Source organism: Pseudonaja textilis, chromosome 1, assembly GCF_049901715.1.
Source record: "Pseudonaja textilis isolate UNSWEBS1 chromosome 1, rPseTex1.2, whole genome shotgun sequence".
In the NCBI taxonomy this organism is placed as follows: Eukaryota; Metazoa; Chordata; class Lepidosauria; order Squamata; family Elapidae; genus Pseudonaja; species Pseudonaja textilis.
The window spans coordinates 5,407,328-5,428,273 of NC_141990.1; the positions used below are offsets into that span (position 1 = coordinate 5,407,328).

A 20,946-nucleotide genomic window follows, 5' to 3' on the forward strand; every position below is an offset into this window, starting at 1 on the left:
GGGGTGAGGGTGGGGGGCTTGGTTTTCCTGAAATAGCAACCCCCCACCCACCCACCCCAGCCCAGCCCACAGGCCATCCTAACTATTTTTGTGTCTCCTTTTTATTCCCAACGCCCCCGAGACTGATTTCTAGTTTGATTTCTTCTTTTTAAATTTTGCACACCCAGGCTGGCCTTGTTCAGCCCTCTTCCTATGCTCGCCTGAAGCGCGTAAGAACATAGAATGATAGGATTGGAAGGGACCTTGGAGATGTTCTAGCCCAACCCCCCCCAACCCCGCGCAAGCAGGAAGCCCTATACCATTTCAGACAAATGGCGGTTCAATCTCTCCAAAACTTCCAGTATTGGGGCATTGGGAATAATGGAGGCAAGTAGTTCCACTGGTTAATTGTTCTCACCGTCAGGAAAGTTCTAGGTTGCTTCTCTCCCTCTTGATTAGTTTCTATCCACTGCTGCTTGTCCTTCTCTCAGGTGCTTTGGAGAATAGCTCGACTCCCTGAGTCCTTCTTTTCATCAAACTAGACATGCCCAATTCCTGCAACCGTTCTTCGTATGTTTTAGCTTCCAGTCCCCCTCATTCTCTTTGATTAGGGCCCTTGGTGCTCTATGAACTTGGTGGCTATCTTACAGACATTTCGTGACCCAGCTAGGTAACATCATCAGTGCTAGTAGGGAGGGGATTTTCAGAGGAGGAGGACGACGACTGTGGGGTCTTTGGCGCTCTCTGAGCATTGGTTTTTCTTGCAGATGTTTCATAGCCCAACTAGGTGACATCATTAGTGGTTGAAGGGAGTAGGGTTTACTCTTATTTTTATATACAACTGGTTAGCCATGCTGGTAGGTGTGTTCTTGATAGTTTCTTGATTTGGCTGTTGTTTATTGTTGGTTTGTTCGTCTGAGTTGGTAGTTTCTTGGTTTGGGGTATTGTTTAGTTTACTTTATTGTCAATGCACCTGTACAAGGAAATCAAACACCATCTTTAGTGCACACCATGAGCATGAAAATAAACACACACCCTTCACACTCCACACATTGATCCGAAAACCCCCAACACTGCGCTATACAGCAGAATTCAAAAGAGCTACTGCCCTGGGATAGAAGTTGTTTTTCAGCCTATTTGTCCTTTTTTTATTATTATTATCCTGTACCGTCTGCCAGATGGTAATAGTTCAAATAAAAATGGGTGCCCAGGATGAGACGGATCTTTGAGAATGTTTTGAACTTTCGTAAGGCAGAGGGAGCTATGAAGCTCTTCCAAAGAGGGGAGAGGGCAACCCAGGATCCTCTGGGCAATGACTTTAACCCTCTGGAGTGCTTTCCTATCTGCCACTGTGCAATTGGCAAACCATACAGAGGTGCAATAAGTTAAGATACTCTCTATGGTGCAGTGGTAGAAGGTCACCAGCAGTTTTTCATTCAGTTGTTGTTTTCTGAGAAGTCGCAGGTAATCTAATCTCTGCTGGGCCTTTTTGACCAGGGCTGCAATGTGAGCACCCCCAGGTCAGGTCGTCTTTTAGAGTAACACCCAGAAATTTAAAACTGGCCACTTGCTCCACTCGGTCTCCCCATTGATAAGCAAGGGCTGGATGTCTGATCTGTTTACACTTTGGTGGATGGCCTAATGTTCATTTTGATGTTCACCTCTGCTTAGCTGAGTATAGATGGCTGGGAAAGAGATGCTTTGGTGTTGGGTTTCCTCTTTGGCCTTTTGATTACAGTGTCTGTTTTGAATGATGTGTAAATGTTGCTTATCTGAACGCACCTGTTGATGGTTGTGTAAATGTTGCTTCTCTGAATGCACCTGTTGATGGTTGAGTGCCAGACTTCTAGAAATTCCCTAGAGTTTTTGGAATTGGCTTGGTCTAGGAGGGTCACCGTTTCCCAGTTGAAACTATGGTTGAGTCTGTCCACATGTTGTGAAATTCAAGAGTTTTCATCATGTCTTCTGGCTGCTAGTTGGTAGTGTTCATGAATGCGCTTCTGCTAGTCTTCTGCCTGTTTGTTCTACAAAGTGGCTGTTGCGGTCCTTACACTGCAGGTTTGTATATTAGGAGTCCCCAAATCTTTTGGCACCAGGGATGGGGTTTGTGGAAGACAATTTTCCCAAAGAACCGGGACGAAAGAGAAGCGCACAACCTAGATCCTACACATGTGCAGTTTTGCTCACCTGCCACTCATGTCCAGCTGTGTGACCTGGTTCCTAACTGGCCATGGACAGGTACTGATCTACGGGAACTCCGGTTATCTAACTCCTGTTTTTTCTTCTGGGGTTTCTGGGTCTTGTGTACTTCTTAGGATGCATTAAAGGGTGTTAGTTGGTTTGCTTGCTGCAGTGATGCCATGTGCTTGTAGGAATTTGTCCTTCCCTCCGTCCCTCCCTTTTTTCCTTCCTTCCTTCCTTCCCTCCTTTCTTTCTTTCCTTCCATTTTTTCTTCCTTCCCTCCCTCTCTTTCTCCTTCATCCCTTTACCTTCCTTCCTTCCATCTTATCTCTTTCCCCCACTTCTTTCCTTCCTTCCTTCATCCCTCTATCTTCCATGCATTCATCCTTCCTTTCTTCCCTCTCTCATTCCCTCCTTCCATCTTTCCTTCCTGTTTTCCTCTCCCTCCTTTCCTTCCTTTCTTCCTTCCTATTTTCTCTTTCTTCTCCCTCCCTCCCTCTCTCGGTTTCCTTTTCAAACACAGCGGCCAAATCAGCCCATTTTTCAAAGGTCCACAAAACCCTGAAACATAACCAAACCATAAGTACAGAATTGCCCAACAGACCAAGCAAAAAAATGAGCTGAAGCAAACCAAATTCAAATATTTTGTGCAACTATAGCCCTGGGGGCTTCACTGACCTGGCTCAACGTGTTGTGCAAAGCCGGCCCTTGCAATGGATATCATGGTGGAAAAATTTCAGCAAAGCCGGAATTGATTCCAGTCACCTTTGAAAGAAAACGGATCAGATTGTTCCAGTTAGGGGCAAGTCAGTTTCTCCCTGTCCTTTCCTTGATCCGGTTTCTGGGGATTCCCCTTTCAAAGGGTTGAATAAAGGTAGCCCTTGACTTAACAACCATTTGTGTAGTGACCGTTCAAAGTTATAACCCCACTGGAAAAAGTGAATTATGATTGTTGTTTTTTTATATTAACAACCATTGCAGTATCCCCGTGGTCATGTGATCACTTGAAACTTTCAAGAAGAGACTAGACTGCCATCTGTCAAAAATGGTGTAGAGTCTGCTGGGCAGGGGGGGGGTTGGACTAGATGACCTATAAGGTCCCTTCCAATTCTCCAGGGTGCTGAGCAGAGGAATCCAAAGAATTGGTTAACTCTACCTTACTGCCCAGAGACTGAGTCCGTTTAAACTTTGTAGCCACGCCTCTCTTGGCTGTGTCCCAATTTTGACTCAGTCTTAGCCCAAGAGAGATGTGTTTAGCACAGTGGTCAGGGAACAGGGGTAAATTACCCCAAATGGGGTAAAAGTGAAAATCTGGGGGTAATGAGGTTGCGCTGGCCAATGGCGGAACTATCGGCATAGCAGCAGTTATTAAAACACCCTTGAGGCAAATTTATCCCCTCCACCCCACCCTTGTTTCCTGGGTCGGAAATGACTCCAGGCTAGATTCTGCAAGAGCCGCGCCGCCCGTTTTTTGGGAAGGCGAGCTTCTGGCATAGGGCAGAGCATTTTGGGAAAAGGACGCTTTCCCCGCGCTGCGATGACCGCCGCGCTTTTGCAGCAGTTTGTGTCACCGTGGCTCCCAAATATCATCCTCCCTTCCCGCTTCCTCGCCCCAGGCCCTGCCTGCCTGCCAACTAGCCAGCCAGCCCGGCTCCCTCCCCGAAGCCTCTCATCACTGCCAGGCACACAGGAAGCGAAGAGGCACCTGCAACTGCCGCCTTGGCCCCGAGAAAATTCCCAGAAGCCCTCGGGAAGCCTGGTGACATTTCATTCCCTGGAGCGAGCTATCCCGCCTTCTTCCCAGCCACGGGGGGGGGGGAGGGCACCTCCTCCCGCCTCGACCTCCAAATTATGTGTCAGCAGCCCTGAGGTGGCCGGGGAGGGGAGAGGCCGGGAGGGGTAACGTCTGCGTTTATAAATTTTTTGGGGGGTAAGAGGTAAAAAAGTTCCCTGACCCCTGGTTTAGCAAGAGTGCCTCAGAGAAAAAGGCTGAAAGTTGAATTCTTTGGATTCTCACGGAGGACAACTGGAGGCTAGAGCCGATTGCAAGCAGTGAGCACAAGGCACGCACAGCAAATCGGCTGGGTCCCCCAGTCTATCAAAACAGCTGCCGCAACAATCATCTGTTCGGCGGGCGAATGGCACAACCACCGCAACAAATCAGCTGCTTTTCGGCAAACGGCGCTATTTTTGCTAATCTGTAAAACCTGTAAAATTCGGCCATTTGGCATCTGGCATGTACTTATTACAGTTGCTGTGTCCCAGGTTCACTTGATCATCTTTACGACTTTCTGACAAGTAAGTGAATCTGGTTTCCTTGTTGACTTTCCTTGTCAGAAATTGGCAAAATCATGTGATCCCGGGACATCATAGGCATCATAAAGACATAGAATTAACAGTAACACTTAGACTTATATACCGCTTCATAGTGCTTTGTAGCCCTCTCTAAGTGGCTTACCAAGTTGGCAGCTTGCCCCCAACAATCTGGATCCTCATTTTACAGACCTTGGAAGATGGAAAGCGGAGTCAATTTTGAGCCGGTCAGGATTGAACTCCTGGCAGTGGGCAGAGTTGCTTGCAATAGCAATAGACATATATAAGCGGATTAGAATCAGCATATTTCCCCCAACAATCTGGGTCCTCATTTATCGACCTCAGAAGAATGGAACGCTGAGTCAGCCTTGAGCTGGTCAGGATCGAACCTCCAGGCTATGGGCAGAGTCAGCCTGCAATACTGCATTCTAGCCACTGCACCAACACGGCTTTCTTCCCTCCCTCCCTCCCTCCTTCGCAAGCAATAGCACTTAGACTTATACACCACTTCACAGTGCTTTACAGCAGGGGTCCCCAACCACCGGTCCCCGGACTGGTACCGGTCCGTGGAACAATTTCTACCAGGCCGCCGGTTTGCTGGGTGCCGCCATCTTGTTTTGATGAAAAAATGCTTCCGGTGAGCTTTTCCGAGTAGAAAGCAGCGTTTGGGTGCTGAAAGAATCCTCGCGCCTTAGTTTCATCGGGGGCGGCTTGAACAAAACTAAGGCGCGAGGATTCTTTCAGCACGCATGGCAAGGCGAGCTGAACGACCGTCCCAAAGCCGTCGCGAAGCCCATCGACACAGGTACAAAGGAGTTGAAGGTGGCGGGAAGAAGCAGGGGACGGCTGGCTGGCCGGTCGCTCGGCTTGCCTTGCCATGTGTGCTGATGCCGGTACCAAGCCGCGGATGATTTTGTGATGCCGGTACCAGGCCGTGGCACAAAAAAGGTTGGGGGCCACTGCTTTACAGCCCTCTCTAAGCGGATTAGTGTCAGCATATTGTCCCTAACATTTTAGTCCTCATTTTATTGACCTCAGAAGGATGGAAGCCTGAGTCAACCTTGGTCTGGTCAGGATCAAACTTCCTGGCTGTGAGCAGAGTTAGCTTGCATTCTAGAACATTGTATTCTAACCATTGCACCACTGGGGCTCTTACTTGGGTCCACCTGTGAAAGCTGAGATGGCAACAACCTGAGATATTTTACTCAGAAATGGAATGCCAAAGGTTCGCGCATGCGCTGACAATTGTTTGGAAAAACTATTCTTGTTTTTATCCTTTTGTCCATTCAGGTTAACGTGGGGCGGCTGGCTCCTGTGCCCGGTTTTAGTATCCTGAAGGCATCACCAGTGTGTGGAGTCCGCGCCACACCTGCCCCCTACCGAATCACGGCCTTTACCTGTGTGCTCCAGTGTTTCCCCTGCGACCCGTCGTGTAGGAGGACCTCCTGGGCCACCTCCGAGTTCACGCAGCATTCGGTGGCACCAATGGTGAAGATGACCCGGTCCAAGACATTCCAAGCTTACTTACCTTCGTGCCATCGCACGTACAGCTGCATCCATTGCAGAGCTCACCTGGCCAACCACGATGAACTAATTTCAAAGGTAGGCCATCCTCAAGCAGGGAGGACTGCTAGAGTGCCTGGGAAATTGAACAATCCAGAAAAAATTTAACAGATGTTTCATTTAACAGGTCGCCCTCTACTTAATGACTGCAAATTTATGTAGCTAAGTGAGACATTTGTTAAGTGAGTTTTGCCCCATTTTATGACCTTTGCCCTGGAAGCAAATTCCTTGTGTATCCGATCACATTTGGCCAGTCAAGAATTCTATTCTATCCTTTGTTGCCACAGTTGTTAAGTGGATCACTGCAGCTGTTCAGTTAGTCACACGGTTGTTAAGTGAATCTGGCTTCCCCCTTAGCTTTCCTTGTCAGAAGGTCACAAAAAGGGGATCATGTGACCCCGGGACAATGCAACCGTCATAAATGTGAGTCAGTTGTCAAGCATTCAACTGTAAACCACATGATGCTGTGAGAATAAAGAACAGGAAAGCGCAGGGGACGGTGGGAGGGCCGAAACTGCGCTTTTCTCCTTTCTCCTCTCAGCTGATTGTAAGACAGTGATGGCGAACCTTTTCAGCACCGAGTGCCCAAACCAGAATGTGCATGCATGTGTGCGTGCCGGAGCACCAGAAAACCAAAGACCAGCTGGGCAAGTGCACACATGCCTTTTGGGGGGGCATTTTTCAGGACTTCGGGCCATTCTGGAGGCATTTTCAGGCTGGTTTTGTTTGGCTATTTTCAGGCCATTTTCTGGGCCATTTTTGGCCCAAAACCAGCCTGAAAATGGTCTGAAAAACAGTCTATTTTCTGGCTGGTTTTTTGGTTGTTTTCTGGCACTCCAGTGCCCGTGAACACCACCTGGCTGGCATGCCAGTACCCAGAAGAGCAGCTGGCGATGGTGTGCATACCCACTGAAAGGGCGTGGCACTAGTTTGCCATCTCGGTCATAGGAGCTTTGTTTTTTACTACTGGTTGGGGTGAAGGTTCGAGTGAACCAGGTGGAACCGGTAGCATTTCACCACAATGATCTCAGCTCTGCCAGGATGCAAACAGCAGCCCCTACGTTCCTTCTCCAAAAACTCTTATTCAGTGGGTCATCTTTGGAAAAAAAAAATCACCTCAGATAGTCCTTGACTTACGACAGTTCATTTAGTTACAAATGAAAGTTCAAAGTTACAATGGCACTGAAAAAAAATGGCCATTTTCTCACTTATGGACCCTTTGCATCATCCCCAGGGCCACGTGATCCAAATTCAGACATTTGGCCACGGACTCATATTTATGACGGTTCTGAAAGAGTCATGTGATCACTCTTTGCGACCTTCTCACAAGCAAAGTCAACGGGGAAGCCAGATTCCTTTCACAACTGTAGTGGTTCACTTGACGTCGATGGCCAAAACGATCCTACATCGGGCTGAAAAAAGGACGTTCACAAGTGTCTTGCTGCGCCAAAGAAATGTTGGGCTCAGTGGAGATCATAAGATGAGGATTTTGCATTGCATAGGAGTGTGGTGGGTTTTTTTTTTTGTACGTGAGCATGTGTTGACAAATTGTGTTGTCGGGGCAGGCGGGGGAATAGTTTATCCATAGTTTCTATTTCAAGAAAGTAAATGGATTGCTTGAGGCTTTTTAATCCGGTTTCCTTAGATCCAGGAAGTAAAATGTTTGTAAACTTTCATACTTTTTTTTAAAAAAAATTTGTGGGTTCATTGGGTGTCCTTCTTTCTGGCAGGTGCAAGGGTGAATATTTTTATTTGATTTTATGGCTTTTGCTTCTCTACGGCCCTGGGTTTGATTAGGAAGAAGATCTACATTGTGGCTTTGTTTTACGGCCGAAATGGAGCCTGGTGGGGTAAAAGCCAAAGGAGTAAATGCGGTTTTGTGGGTTCCCTCTGGACGAACATTGTATGCTTCAGGGTGTGACTGTGGCCTGAAGTTGTTGCGCTTTTTACCCTGGGAGAACTCGGGTGATGAAATTTTGGAAATCACTGGAATGTTTAATTTTATTTCTTTCCAGCATTTATGAGGTGTGGCTAACTAACTGGGCTTGTAAGGATTTCGGCTGGCCTCAGCTATACGGTTAATCCTTGACTTGCAACATTTCAATTAGCGACCGTTTGAAGTTACAGCGGCTCTGAAAAAAACGGACTTATGACCGTTTTTCACATTTATGGCCGTTGCAGCGTTCTGATGGTGGTGTGATCAAAATTCAGGCATTTGGCAGAGGACTCGTATTTTACGATGGTCACGGTGCCCCTTAATGACCATGTTACTAACTTAACAGCTGCAGTGATTCTGAGGGTGCTGCAATGGTTACAAGTGTGAAGAGCAGTGCCAGTGTAAATTTGAACGTCCGCTAAACAAACTGTTCTATGTCGAGGACTACCTGTATATTGATAATGAGGACTGGGAACTTGGAACATTTCCAGCGACACTCTTGCTGAAAAGAGAGCTCTTTAAACCCGCTTTGGGCGCAACAGTAGTTTCTCTGCATGAGAGCTTGCTGGTCTTGCATTCTTGATTTGTAAACTTTCCCAGCCAGTTTCTGACAAGCGAAATCATTTGGAGGAAGTCAAATTCACCGAACAACCATGTGATCTGCTTAACAACCACATAAAAAATGGTTGTAAAATCGGGCACGGTCCCATGATGTCTCACTTAACGACTGCATTGCTTAGCAACAGTCGTTCCTGGCCCCAATTGTCATTGTAAGTCGAGGAGGACCTGAATTTGCATCTGGAACTGGACATTTTAATTGAGTTCCACCCGTGCATCCAAGATATATCATAATTCCAACCTAACAATCTGGTTGTTTTGGGCTTTTTGTTTTTCATAGTTTGATACTGAATTTTTTTCCCCCCTTTAGAAGAAATGAACAATGTACTGGATTATGGAAATATGTCAAGAATGCTTTTCTGGCATCCTACATCATCATCTTTCCTTCAAACCAACCAATCGCAATTAAAGTGCCTCGAAAGGGAAATATTTGTAGCTGAAAAATAGGACTTGTGAGATCTGAGCTGCAAAACTCTGGAAACCCACTAGAGGACAGCACTGAATCCTTCTCGCTGCCATCTGCTGGTTATTCAGAGTTCTGCAGTCCAGATATGGTTATCCTCTAGGAAAAACTTGAAGAAAAAAAAAGGTCTCCATAAATCTCTTTTAATAATCCAATAAAGAAGAATGCCTCTACAGGATTAATTCAGCCGTTTTTTTTAGAGGCAAGCAGATAATCTCTGCTTTTATTCTGGACACAATAGAATATTACCCTCCATCCACGTAAACTCATCCCAGCCCCGGCTGTAAAAGTAGTCTTCGTATTACAACCGTAATGACACCTGGCTCTCACAGTCACAACTCACGATGGTCATAAATCTGGTCTCCCACATGACCCGTCCAATTTTATGACCTTCTTTGTGGCAGTCATAAAGTGACTGGACTGCCATTTTTCAGAAATGGCGTAGGGTCTCCTGCTTGGGCAGGGGGTTGGACTAGATGACCTACAAGGTCCCTTCCAACTCTGTTAATCTGAATCTGACTGCCGTGGTCATTAAGTGGATGCTGCAGTGGTTAAGCAAACATGTGGTTCACTGTGGGCCAGTTTTGTCAAAGCCTAAACGTTAAATTCTGATTTTTGGCAAAATTGTTGTAAAAGGCATCACATGGACACAAGTTGGAAAGGTACATCTCCAAAAATGTGGATTGGTTGCTGTTATTGTCAACAGGAATTGTGGTCAAGTGGCTGCGGGGAACTTCACATTGGAGTCATAAGAACAAGTAGTCCTCAACTTACGACCAGAACTGAGCTCAAAATTTCTGTTTGTCAGCAAGATATTTGTTAAGTGACTGTTGTCCCATTTTACGACCTTTCTTGCCACAGTTGTTAAGTGAATCACTGCAGTTGTTAAGTTGTTAAGTGAGTCTGGCTTCCCCATTGGCTTTGCTTGTCAGCAGGTCGCAAAAGGGGATCATGTGACCCCCAGGACCGTCATATATAGGAGTCACTTGCCAAGCGTCTGACCATGGGGGATCCTGCAACAGTCGTAAGTGTGAAAAACAGTTCTAAATCGCTTTTTTTCAATGCTGTTGTAACTTCAAATGGTCACTAAATGAACTGTTGTAAGTCGAGGACAATCTGTGTAGCTATTTCGGATAGCTAAAGTGGAATTGTAAAAATGCAATAAAAAAGAGTTTGAAGCAGGGAGAGGAATTGAAACCCTAATTTATCATTAAAATGTGATGTTTCAGTATTGTTTATTTTTTCACCAAGTTTCTAGCTCTTATCATAGCATAATATGGGAGCAAGGATCTATCTGTCTGTCTGTCTGTCTATTACATAGATTTATATCTAGATAGATATCTAGATAGATATAGATATAGATATCTATACATCTATATATAGAGAGATCTATATAGAGAGAGATTGAAAAAAGACCTGAAAGCATGAATAGAAGAGATGATTCCACCAGACTGTCAATCATTTGGAAGCCTGCACTCTCAAACAAAAAAATCTCCACACCACAAGCAGGCAAACACCTGGGCACAAACAAATTCCCCCCTGATACCTCCAGCTCAAAACACACCCCAACCAGGCACCCAGATGAAACCTAGCTTCCTAATAAATGATAGCCGTCCGTTTACTCGGAGCCAAGCCGCACTAAAAGCCTCCAATACAGGAAACACAATGTTGCCTGCCAATCAAGACACAAAAAAAGCCACAAAACAGAAGATATTAGAAACATCAATCAAGCAGAACACAGCCAACCCCAAGACCAATAAACACAGACCAAGACTCCCAACCAATCAGGATGAAGAAAAAAACCATTGAGGCACAGCAGTAAGCTAGCCCCAAATTTAAAACAGAAACGGCTGTGAAAGTCTGACTCACAGACAAACACAATACAGAAGCCTGATGATGGCAGATGAGATTCTGCCAAAACGTTGCTACAACTTTAAAAGCACAACTGTAACGATGTTTCCTGGAGGTCAAAGTTGCACGATACCAATCTAATCTTTTTTGTTTTGTGTTGCCTGTCTCAGCAGAATGAATGGCAATTCCCTCCGCCTCTTGTAAGATGCCTAAAATAGCATTCTCACGAAGCGAAAGACTTAATCTTATCAGGGAAGAATCTGTTTCTGTAAAAAGAATTAGCCTGCGAAGCTCAAAACACTCTCGTCACAAGCATGGGAAAGATCTGATTTGTCACTGCCAATTTGCGTAGAGGGGTTTCGCTTAGGACAGGGGTGTCAAACTCAGTTTCATTGAGAGCCACATCAGGGTTGTGTTTGATCTCAGGGGGGGGGGGCGTGGCCGAAGGCCATGGCCAACTCGATGTCACACTCATCAAGGGTCTGTTTTCAGCCAGGATAGCCTCCTGTACCTCTCTGCCAGTGAAAATGGAGTTTGGGAGCCTGCGTGGCCGGCCCAGACTGTTTTCGCTGGCAGAGGGCTGCAGGAGGCTGTCGCGGCTGAAAACGAAGCCCGGGAGAGCTGTGTACAGCTTCCACAAGCTCCATTTTTGTTGGCAGAGGGCTGCAGGAGGCTGTCGCGGCCGAAAACGGAGCTCCATTTTTGCTAGCAGAGGCACCTGGGCCTTGAGTTTGCCACCTCTGACTCAGTGGTGGGATTCAAATCTTTTTTACTACCGGTTCTGTGGGCCTGGCAGGGGAAGGATACTGTAAAATCTCCGGTCAGAGGTTCTCTGAACTACTCAAAAATTTCTGCTACTGGTTCTCCAGAACTGGTCAGAACCGGCTGAATACCACCTCTGCCCTGACTTGGGATAAGCCGTTGCTAAAGTGAGGTGCATTTGTGTAGGCTTGCACATGTGTGTGTGTGTCCAGCTATTCCTTGACTTAGCTACAGTTCTGTCAACGTTCCAACTAACCAACTCCAAACCCAGAGGTGGTCTTCAGCAGGTTCTGACCAGTTCTGGAGAACCGGTAGCGGACATTTTAAGTAGTTTGGAGAACCGGCAAATCCCACCTCTGACTGGCCCTGCCTCCATCCCTTCTCTGCCTCCCATTGAGTCCCAGCTGATTGGCTGGGTCTTCTTTGGTTGCCTTGCACAGGAGAACAGAGCTGGAAAGCAGGCTAGTGGGCTGGGGAGGGAATTTTACAGTATTCTTCCCCTGTCACGCCCACCAAGCCACGCCACGCCCACAGAACCAGTAGTAAAAAAAATTTGACTCCCACCACTGCTCCAAACCATTGAACTCGGAGACAAACAATTCCTCAAAGTTCCATTTTATTTGAATTGTCCTATTGGCACATCTGGGAAAACCCGAATCTGACACTTCTGGGTTTTCCCCTCCCAAAAGAAAATCAAAGATTCATCCCCTGCATCCCTCAGTCTGTCACATGGTGGCCCAATCAAATCTTCGTCCTAACTGGAGACATCCCTCCAGACACTCCTCTCCAGGTGCAGGGCAACTTGTCCTTGACTCTCTGAGAAAATGTTGTGTTTAGTCTTCTACCCCATTATGAAATCCCCGCTCCCAAATTCCCAGGCACTCAATGTGGCAGCTTCCAAGCTTCCAAGTGAAATACGGCTTCCAACACTGACAAGTTCATTTTAGTGACCGTTCAATATAACGGCACTGAAAAAAAGTGACCTAGGACCATTTTTCACGGTGATGACCTTGGCCGCCTCCCCATCATGTCATCAAAATTCAGACGCTGGGCAAGCGGTCCATATTTATGACTGTCGCAGTCATCCCGGGGGGGGGGGGTCACGTCATCTCCTTTTGCGACTTTCCGACAAGCAAAGCCAATGGCCAATCCAGATTCACTTAACAACTGGGTTGTTAACTGATCAATTGTGGGCACTCCCTTAACCGCTGTGGCAAGAATGGTCGTAAAATGGGACATAGCTCACTTAGCAAAAGTCTCACTTCACAATATAAGGACAGTAATATTCAACTGTTGCTATAGGTAGTCCTTGACTTATGACCACAATGGAGCCCAAAATTTCTGTTGTGAAGTGCTAAGTGACTTGTATCCCATTTTACGACCATTCTTGCCACAGCAAGAAAGAGGCACCACTGGTTGCTAAATTTTTGGACTCTCCGAATTTTTGTTTCGACTAGCAGAATTACGATCCTGTCTCGTGCCTTTTTCCTCCACTGTGAGTAATAATCTTAACCCTGTAGTACAGATGGTCCTCAACTTACAACATTCATTTAGTAACTGTTACAATGGCACTGAAAATAGTCACTTATGACCTGTCTTTGTAACATCCCCACAGTCCTGTGATCAAAATTTGGATGCTCTGCAACTGTCTCCTATTTATAATGGTGTGGCAGTGTCCCAGGTTAACATCGTCCCCCTTTGCGACCGTCTGACAGGCAAAAATCAGTGGGGAAGCAGAGATTCACTTAATAAGCATATTGCGATCTTAACAACTGCAGTGATGTGATGACCCAAAGGGGCGTGGCACAAAGGCAACGCAGTCACATCAGTAAGAAAAGTCCCTTTAATACCTCCAACTTTGCCCCCAATGTCTGGTTACTTTTGGCTGGACAAAAAAAAACTCTCCCAAGAACTGTCTTTTAAGTGGAGGAAATTCAGTCCGAAAACTACATATAAACTGGAAATAAAAATCCACACAAACCACGCTGCAGTAATTAACTGGACAGGGCAGGAGAAAGAATTGCAGACTTGAAAGCCCAGCAAAACACACACAGTTGGGAAGACACCAGGAACCCAGATAAGCCTCGACGATACTAGATAAACTCACAATTTGCTCTCAACAGTTGGCTGTGCGCAAACTCCCCTTTTAAACACTGTGTTCCCAGCTGCAGCTAATGAAGGGAATCGGGGCCCTTTCCTCACCCAGAAGCCACGCAGCTCACGTTGCTCCCTTCTCTGTTCCTCCCTGCGTGCCCTGGGATGAAGAGGGGGTGGCCCTGGGTCTTCCTCTTAATTTCCTGACCCCTGCTCTGCCCAGCCGGACTTTGCCCTTCCCCAGTTTCTTCCACAGCAGCGGAGCCACACTCCCACTCCCTGTCAGCTGCTCAGCCTCCCCCTCTGAATCAGATTCCGACAGGGGTATGACAAGTGATTTACTTAACAACTGAGGCCAAGATAGGTCATAACATGGAGCAAAACTCACTTAGCGACTCTCTCGCTCATTGACAGAAATTTGGGGCTCTATCTGTGTCGTAAGTCGAGGACTCCCCGTAAATCATGTCAGTTGCTACCTGAGTCACACTTTTCAAGAGAGGATGGGAGCAGAGCCTGCAAGCAGACGACTCGTGTGTGTGTGTAATAATGTTTTGTTTATTTTTTTCTTTCTTCAAAAAATCCACCTACCTGATGCTATTTTGGTTTCGTTCTCTCTCTCTCTCTCTCTTTGCAAGCATAAAAAAATAAGATTTCTTTCCTTTGCCTTTGACTCGTCTGTCGTGTAAGCAAGCGAACTGTCAGATAATTGAGGAAGATTTATTGGCCTCCTGACACATTTGTGAATCCACTGTCTCTGTTTTGTGCGTGTGTTTGTTTTCTTCCTTTTACTGCATCTGTAGCAATAAATGAGGGTTGGCATGAAAGATGCCTGAACCGCTACTGCTTTCTTTTTTTTTTTCCTGTTTTTCTGTTTTGTTTTTTTTGATCCTCCTGACATCCATTCGGAGGCCGAGAAGAAGGCGCCGCTGACAGATTAATTGTGTAGTTGTCACAATCTGTGCCACTTTGGGAGCTCAACTGACGTGTCTCCTCTTAAGACGCGCCTCTGACACCGTCGCCTCCCTTGGCTGGCTGATCAGAAATTCCCTCTTGAGACTTTCGCGTCGGGGAAACACCCGGCTTTGAAAAACTCAAAATGGCGGAACAACCAGGGATATATTTTTAGGGTGGGTTTGTCCCTTTACACGGGAACCAAGGAATAGACAGGTAGTCCTCGAGTTAACGGCCACAATTGAGCCCCAAATTTATGTTGCTCGTTGAAACATTTGTTCAGTGAGTTTGTCCCATTTTACGACTTTTCTCGCCGCCGCCATTAAGCGAATCACTGCAGTTGTTAAGTTAGTCACATGGTTGTAAAGCAAATCTTGGCTTCCCCATTGACTTTTGTTTATCAGAAGGTGGCAAAAGGGGATCACGTGACCCCAGGATACTGCGAGCATCATATGTATGAACCAAGCATTTGAATTGGGGATGCTGCAATGATGGACTGTTATAAGTCGAGGACTACCTGTGTGTGTGTGCGTGTACACTGTATGTATGTGTGTGTGTACACTATATGTGTGTATACACTATGTATATGTGTGTGTGTATATGTATACACTGTATATGTATATACTGTATATGTATGTGTGTATACACTGTATGTATGTATATGTGTGTATGTGTGTATACACTGTATATATGTATGCCTGTGTGAGTATACACTATATGTATGTGTGTATACACTGTATATATGTGTGTGTATACACTATATATGTATATGTGTGTGTGTATACAATGTATGTGTGCGTATACACTGCATGTATGCATATATGTGTGTAGGAATATTCTTTGTTTTTCATGTAAATACAGCATATGTGTATATGTATAATGTATAATGTATGTGTATAAAATACATATACACATGGCTAGCCCCAGACTTATGACCACAATTGAGTCCAAAATTTCTAAGGAGACAGCTGTAAAATGAGTTTTTGTCCTGTTTTATGACCTTCCTTACCACAGTTCTTAAGTGAATCACTGCAGTTGTTAAGTTAGTCAAATGGTTGTTAAGTGAATCTGGCTTCCCCATTGACTTTGCTTGTCAGAAGGTCGCAAAAGGGGATCCCATGACCCCGGGACACTGTAATACTGTCATAAATATGAATCAGTTGCCAAGGATCCAAATTTTTTATCACGTGACAGGAGGCTGCAACCGTTGTAAGTATGAAAAATGGGCATGAGTCACTTTCCAGGGCCATCGTCACTTCGAACAATCTCTGAATGGACTGTTGTAAGTCGGGGACTATATATTATATGTATTCTGTATTTTCACAAACACATAAAGATTTGCACAGGTAGTCCTCTGGTTGCAACCATCCATTCTTTTAGAGACTGTTCAGACTTATAACGGCGCTGAAAAATGTAACTTAGGACTAGTCCTCGCGCTTACGGCCACTGCATTACTTGTAAAGCCTTATGAGGAGAAACAACGGGTCATTCCAGACTCTTCCTTGCCATAGTCAATCCCACTGTGAGGTGTTCAAACATCTCAAGGAGATCTCCTCATGAGCCCTGTCCCTTCTCCCTGCTAGTCCTCCATCTTTGAAATGTCTTTCCTGGAGCTCAGAAGGTTTTTTTCATTTTTGATTCCAGACAATTGTTGCCCACGGGCCTTTCTCTGTTTTTGTTGTCTCTTCATTTGGCAGTTTATTTACTTATATTTCCTGGGACTTTACCCTGTTGTATAGCTTCTGAGGTCATATACTGTATTTCAATTAAAGCACTGTATATGCTTTGTACATAGAAGTAAATAAATAATGGTGTAGGAATTCCCCAGGCTGACTAGGGAATTCTGGGTGTTGAAATTCATTTTCCTATGTTGACTAGGGAATTCTGGGAGTTGAAGTCTACCCAATATAAAGCATGATGGCTGGGGAATTCTGGGAGTTGTCCACCATCTTAAGCACACTGACTGGGGCATTCTGGGGTTGAAGTCCACCATCTTAAACATGCTGACTGGGGCATTCTGGGAGTTGAAGTCTACCCATCTTAAAGCATGATGGCTGGGTAATTCTGGGAGTTGTCCACCATCTTAAGCACGCTGACTGGGGAATTCTGCAAGTTGAAGTCCACCCATCTTAAGCATGCTGACTGCGGCATTCTGGGAGTTGAAGTCCACCATCTTAAACATGCTGACTGGGGCATTCTGGGAGTTGAAGTCTACCCATCTTAAAGCATGATGGCTGGGGAATTCTGGGAGTTGTCCACCATCTTAAGCACGCTGACTGGGGAATTCTGCAAGTTGAAGTCCACCCATCTTAACGTTTCAAGTTTGAGAAACTCTGGTCTAGACACTGAACAAAATAATCCTAATTTTGGTATGGTTGCTTTCCAGCAAGCAGCAAAAGAAATATCTGGCAATTCCCGTGGGAAACTTAACAAAGAACTCTCTTATTTCTTTTGAGCAAATCCGTTCTTATTTTCCATCAGTGGGCTGTTTTTAAACTCCTCCATGACGAAAATGTGCGCTTTCATGCGGCATAGAGCTTGTTCTGCCTGCACCTTTAATGCAAACCAAATGCTTATTTTTCCAGATGTTAAAAACTCAGGACATAAATAGAATGTTTCACTTTAAATAAAGGTGGAGCCCTGTAGAGGAGGCAGGCCATGCTCAGAACTATGGTTCTTGATTGGCTCGCTGGACCTCAACTGTATTTGGTACCTAATTTAAATTTAAAGAGACATGACAACTACTGGAATGATATTAATTTTAGAAAATTTGCTCTCTTTACAGCCAAAAATAATCCTGGAATCAGGTTGCATAAAATCGTTTTGTAAATTAGATAATCCTCATCTTATGACCGTAACTGAGTCAGAATTACGTTTGTAAGTTGTGCCAGTCATTTATCAGATTATCACATGCCCAACCCAATTTTGTGACTTTCTTGCCACGATCTTTAAGTGAATCCACGGTTGTCAATGAACATTAAAGTTGTTAAGCGAATCCATTGTTTACTTTTGGCTTTTTTTTTTTTTGCAAGAAATTGCAGAAATCGCTTTCCAGCCAAAAATATTGGAAATTGCAAGCATTTGATTGAGGGACATTGCAAATGCCTGTAAGTGCCCAAAATACACTATTAGATGTTTGAATCTCCATCGTAAGAACAATTTTGGGGGGGTCCGTCATAACTTTGAACATTCACTAAGCGACCAGGCATAAATCAAGGACTACCAATTGGGAAATATCTACTGATTTATCTTATTTATATAGCTGCCCATCTTATACCAAAAGCAACTCAGGGAGGAGTACAAGAAAGCTATCGCACGTGATCCTCGACTTATGACCACAATTGAGCCCAAAATGTCCGTTGCTGAGCAAGACCGTTGTTAAGTGAGTTTTGCCCCCTTTTACAACTTTTCTTGCCATAGCTGTTAAATGAATCCCTAAATTAGCATTTAGTCATTAAGCAAATCTGTCTTCCCCGTTGACTTGGCTTGCCACAAGGTCGCAAAAGGGGATCACTGCAATCGTCATAAATACGCGTTGCCTGCCAAGCTCCTGAATTTCAGTCGTGTGGCCATGGGGATGCTGCAACGGTCGTAAGTGTGAGAAATGGTCATAAGTCACTTTTTCGAGTGCCTTTGTTAACTTGTTATGGTCGTTAAACAAATGGCTGTAAGTTGAGGACCTCCTGCACATGCCAATGTGTTTTTTTTCCTTGTTATTTATAGCACAATGCTAAATATAAATTTCCCTTTTTTAAAAAAAATCTGTATTTCAGATCTCTTCTCCTCCTCTCCACCCTTCGCTGTCTCGGCTTTTGAGTTTTTTGTTCTCCTGAGCTGACAAATAACTTGTGTGTTTTGTTGAATACTGGTCTATTTTTTTTTTCCATAAATGCTCAAGTCAGATTCAGTTCCATCAACTATTGGCATCTCTTGGCACAGAGCTATTTTTGCAAAAAAATAAAACAAAAATCTCTTTTTTCTCTTTTTTGAGTTAAGGAGAAGTGTGTAGATTGGTGTGATAAGAGCACATAAGCAAGAAAAAAAGGGGGGAAATTCAGAAATGGCTAAAGACTGTCCAGCAATTTCTTAACGTGGTTTTTCTCCACCTTGGGTGACTTGAAGATTGGTGGACTTCAACTCCCAGAATTCCCCAGGCAGCATGGGGAATTCTGGGAGTTGAAGTCCCCCGTACCTTGTTGCTGCCCAAGTTGAGAAAAACTATCTAAAAGGAATATACCTTTTTTTTTTTTTTTAGAACTGCCTTTCTATACTACCCACTGAGTTTAATCAACATTTTTTTTTATTTTCTCCTATTTTTGCTTGCCTTGCAGTCTTTCCAGGGAAGTCAAGGGCGGGCCTATCTCTTCAATTCAGTGTGAGTGTTTTTGTTTTTGTTTTTTAAAGTGTTGTGGTCGTTGGTCTTCATAAAAATATCTCACCGTAGCTTTTCAATCACGGCTGCCTGGTCTTGTGACAAAATTAGCCAACAGACAGGACTGTTCACTGCAATAGTTTTAACCTTTCTCTCCTTTTTAAGGCTATCTGCAGCTAGAGGACTAAATAAAACTTCCAGATGGGGAGGAAATTATCTTATTACTGAAAGATAAGCTGTAAGGAACAGCTGTGTTACTCTTAGTGGCTTGCCTTGCTGATAGCAGAGAATAACAGGGTGACAGAATAACAGAGTTGGGAGGGACCTCAAAGGTCCTGTAGTCCAACCCTCCCTGCTCAAGCAGGAGAATAACAGAATAAAAGAGTTGGAAGGGACTTTGGAGGTCTTCTAGTCCAACCCCCTGCTTAGGCAGGAAACCCTACACCACTGCAGACAAAGGGTTGTCCAATCTCTAAAACCACCTGTGTTGCAGCATTCACAACTTTTGGAGGCAAGTTGTTCCACTGATTAATTTTTCTAACTGTCATGAAGTTAGTTTAAGATTAGTTTTTACCTGTTGCTTCTTGTCCTGCCTTCAAGTGCTTTAGAAAATAGGTTGAACCTCACCCCACACAAACTTTTTTGGGGGCAACCCCTGAGATATTGGAACACTGCTAACCATATCACTTTGTTTCATTAAACTAATTAGGAAGTAAAAATGGAACACAATCATAGGGCTGGATAAGAATTCATTGTTCTTCTAATCAGAAATGGTGTAGGGTCTCCTGCTTTGGGCAGGGGGTTGGACTAGATGACCTACAAGGTCCCTTCCAACAATCGATCCAATCTCCTGTCCCAGGCAGGAGACCTTCCTGGACTATCCCAATCAAATGGTTATGCAACCTACTTTAAATAACCTCCAGTGATAGACCATTCACAATTCCCGAAGACAAGCCATTCCACTGGTTAACTGTTCCACAGTAACTGTCAAAGAATTTCCTCCTTATTTTTAGGTTGGTTTTCTTAATTACTTTCTATTCATTCAAAAATCCCAGTTAGTTGAAACGTTGGTTTGAATGAGCTTAACTCCTCACAGGGATGTGGGGGGGGTTGGTATTTTTTTTTTTAAATTTGGAAGGAAAATGTAGTTTTTTCATGATTTGAACGAAGGCCTATACAGAATATAGTTGTCTTTCTCTACAATGGAAATCTTGATAAGCTGCCTAATCGCAGCGTTTCTCAAATTTTGCAACTTTAAGATATGTGGACTTCAGTTCCCAGAATTCAAGTCACACTGGCTAGGGAATTCTGGGAATTGAAGCGCCCATGGCTTAAAGTTGAGAAGCGTTTACCCTACAGCATGAGTCTCCAAAGTTGGCGATTTTAAGACTTCTGGACTTCAGTTCCCAGAATTCCCCATGCTGGCTGGGGGAATTCTGGGAACTGAAGTCCAGAAGTCTTAAAATCGCCAACTTTGGAGACTCCTGCCCGCCCTAGGCACAATCCCAAGATTGCCAACAGCCAGTTCAATTCAAGTTTTTCCAATCTTGGATGCGAAACATTTTCTCCACAATTTAGTTTTTCATGAAAAAGGGTGTGAGATTACAAGAAACCGGGCTGCCCCTGGCCTATTGGGGAGATAAATGAAGACATGAGATTAAAAATGGAAAAAAAAATGACAAAGACTTAGCTACTCCTGTATGCTTTTTTTCTGTACAGGTTATCCTTGTTTAACAACCACGATTCAGTCTGGCAACTTGGTTGTTAAGGAGAATGGTTGCTAAGTGGAATCATAACTCTTGTTATGATGAAGTTTCTGCTTTTCATTGCTTTCTGGACCAGAGAAGGCCATAAATGCAAAAA

General features: G+C 44.6%; 1 protein-coding gene across 3 annotated transcripts in view; it reads left to right on the forward strand.

Annotated features, from left to right (window-relative positions):
- YPEL2 (yippee like 2) overlaps positions 1–20,946 on the forward strand; it is a 100,550-nt gene that overhangs the window by 25,535 nt on the left and 54,069 nt on the right. For all 3 annotated transcript variants that reach the window (XM_087925059.1, XM_087925064.1, XM_026710293.2), the window contains exons 2-3: positions 5,764–6,075; positions 19,043–19,086. In XM_087925059.1, coding sequence (XP_087781185.1) covers positions 5,959–6,075; positions 19,043–19,086 — 161 coding nt within the window. In that variant the 5' untranslated portion in view covers positions 5,764–5,958. The remainder of the gene's footprint in view (positions 1–5,763; positions 6,076–19,042; positions 19,087–20,946) is intronic.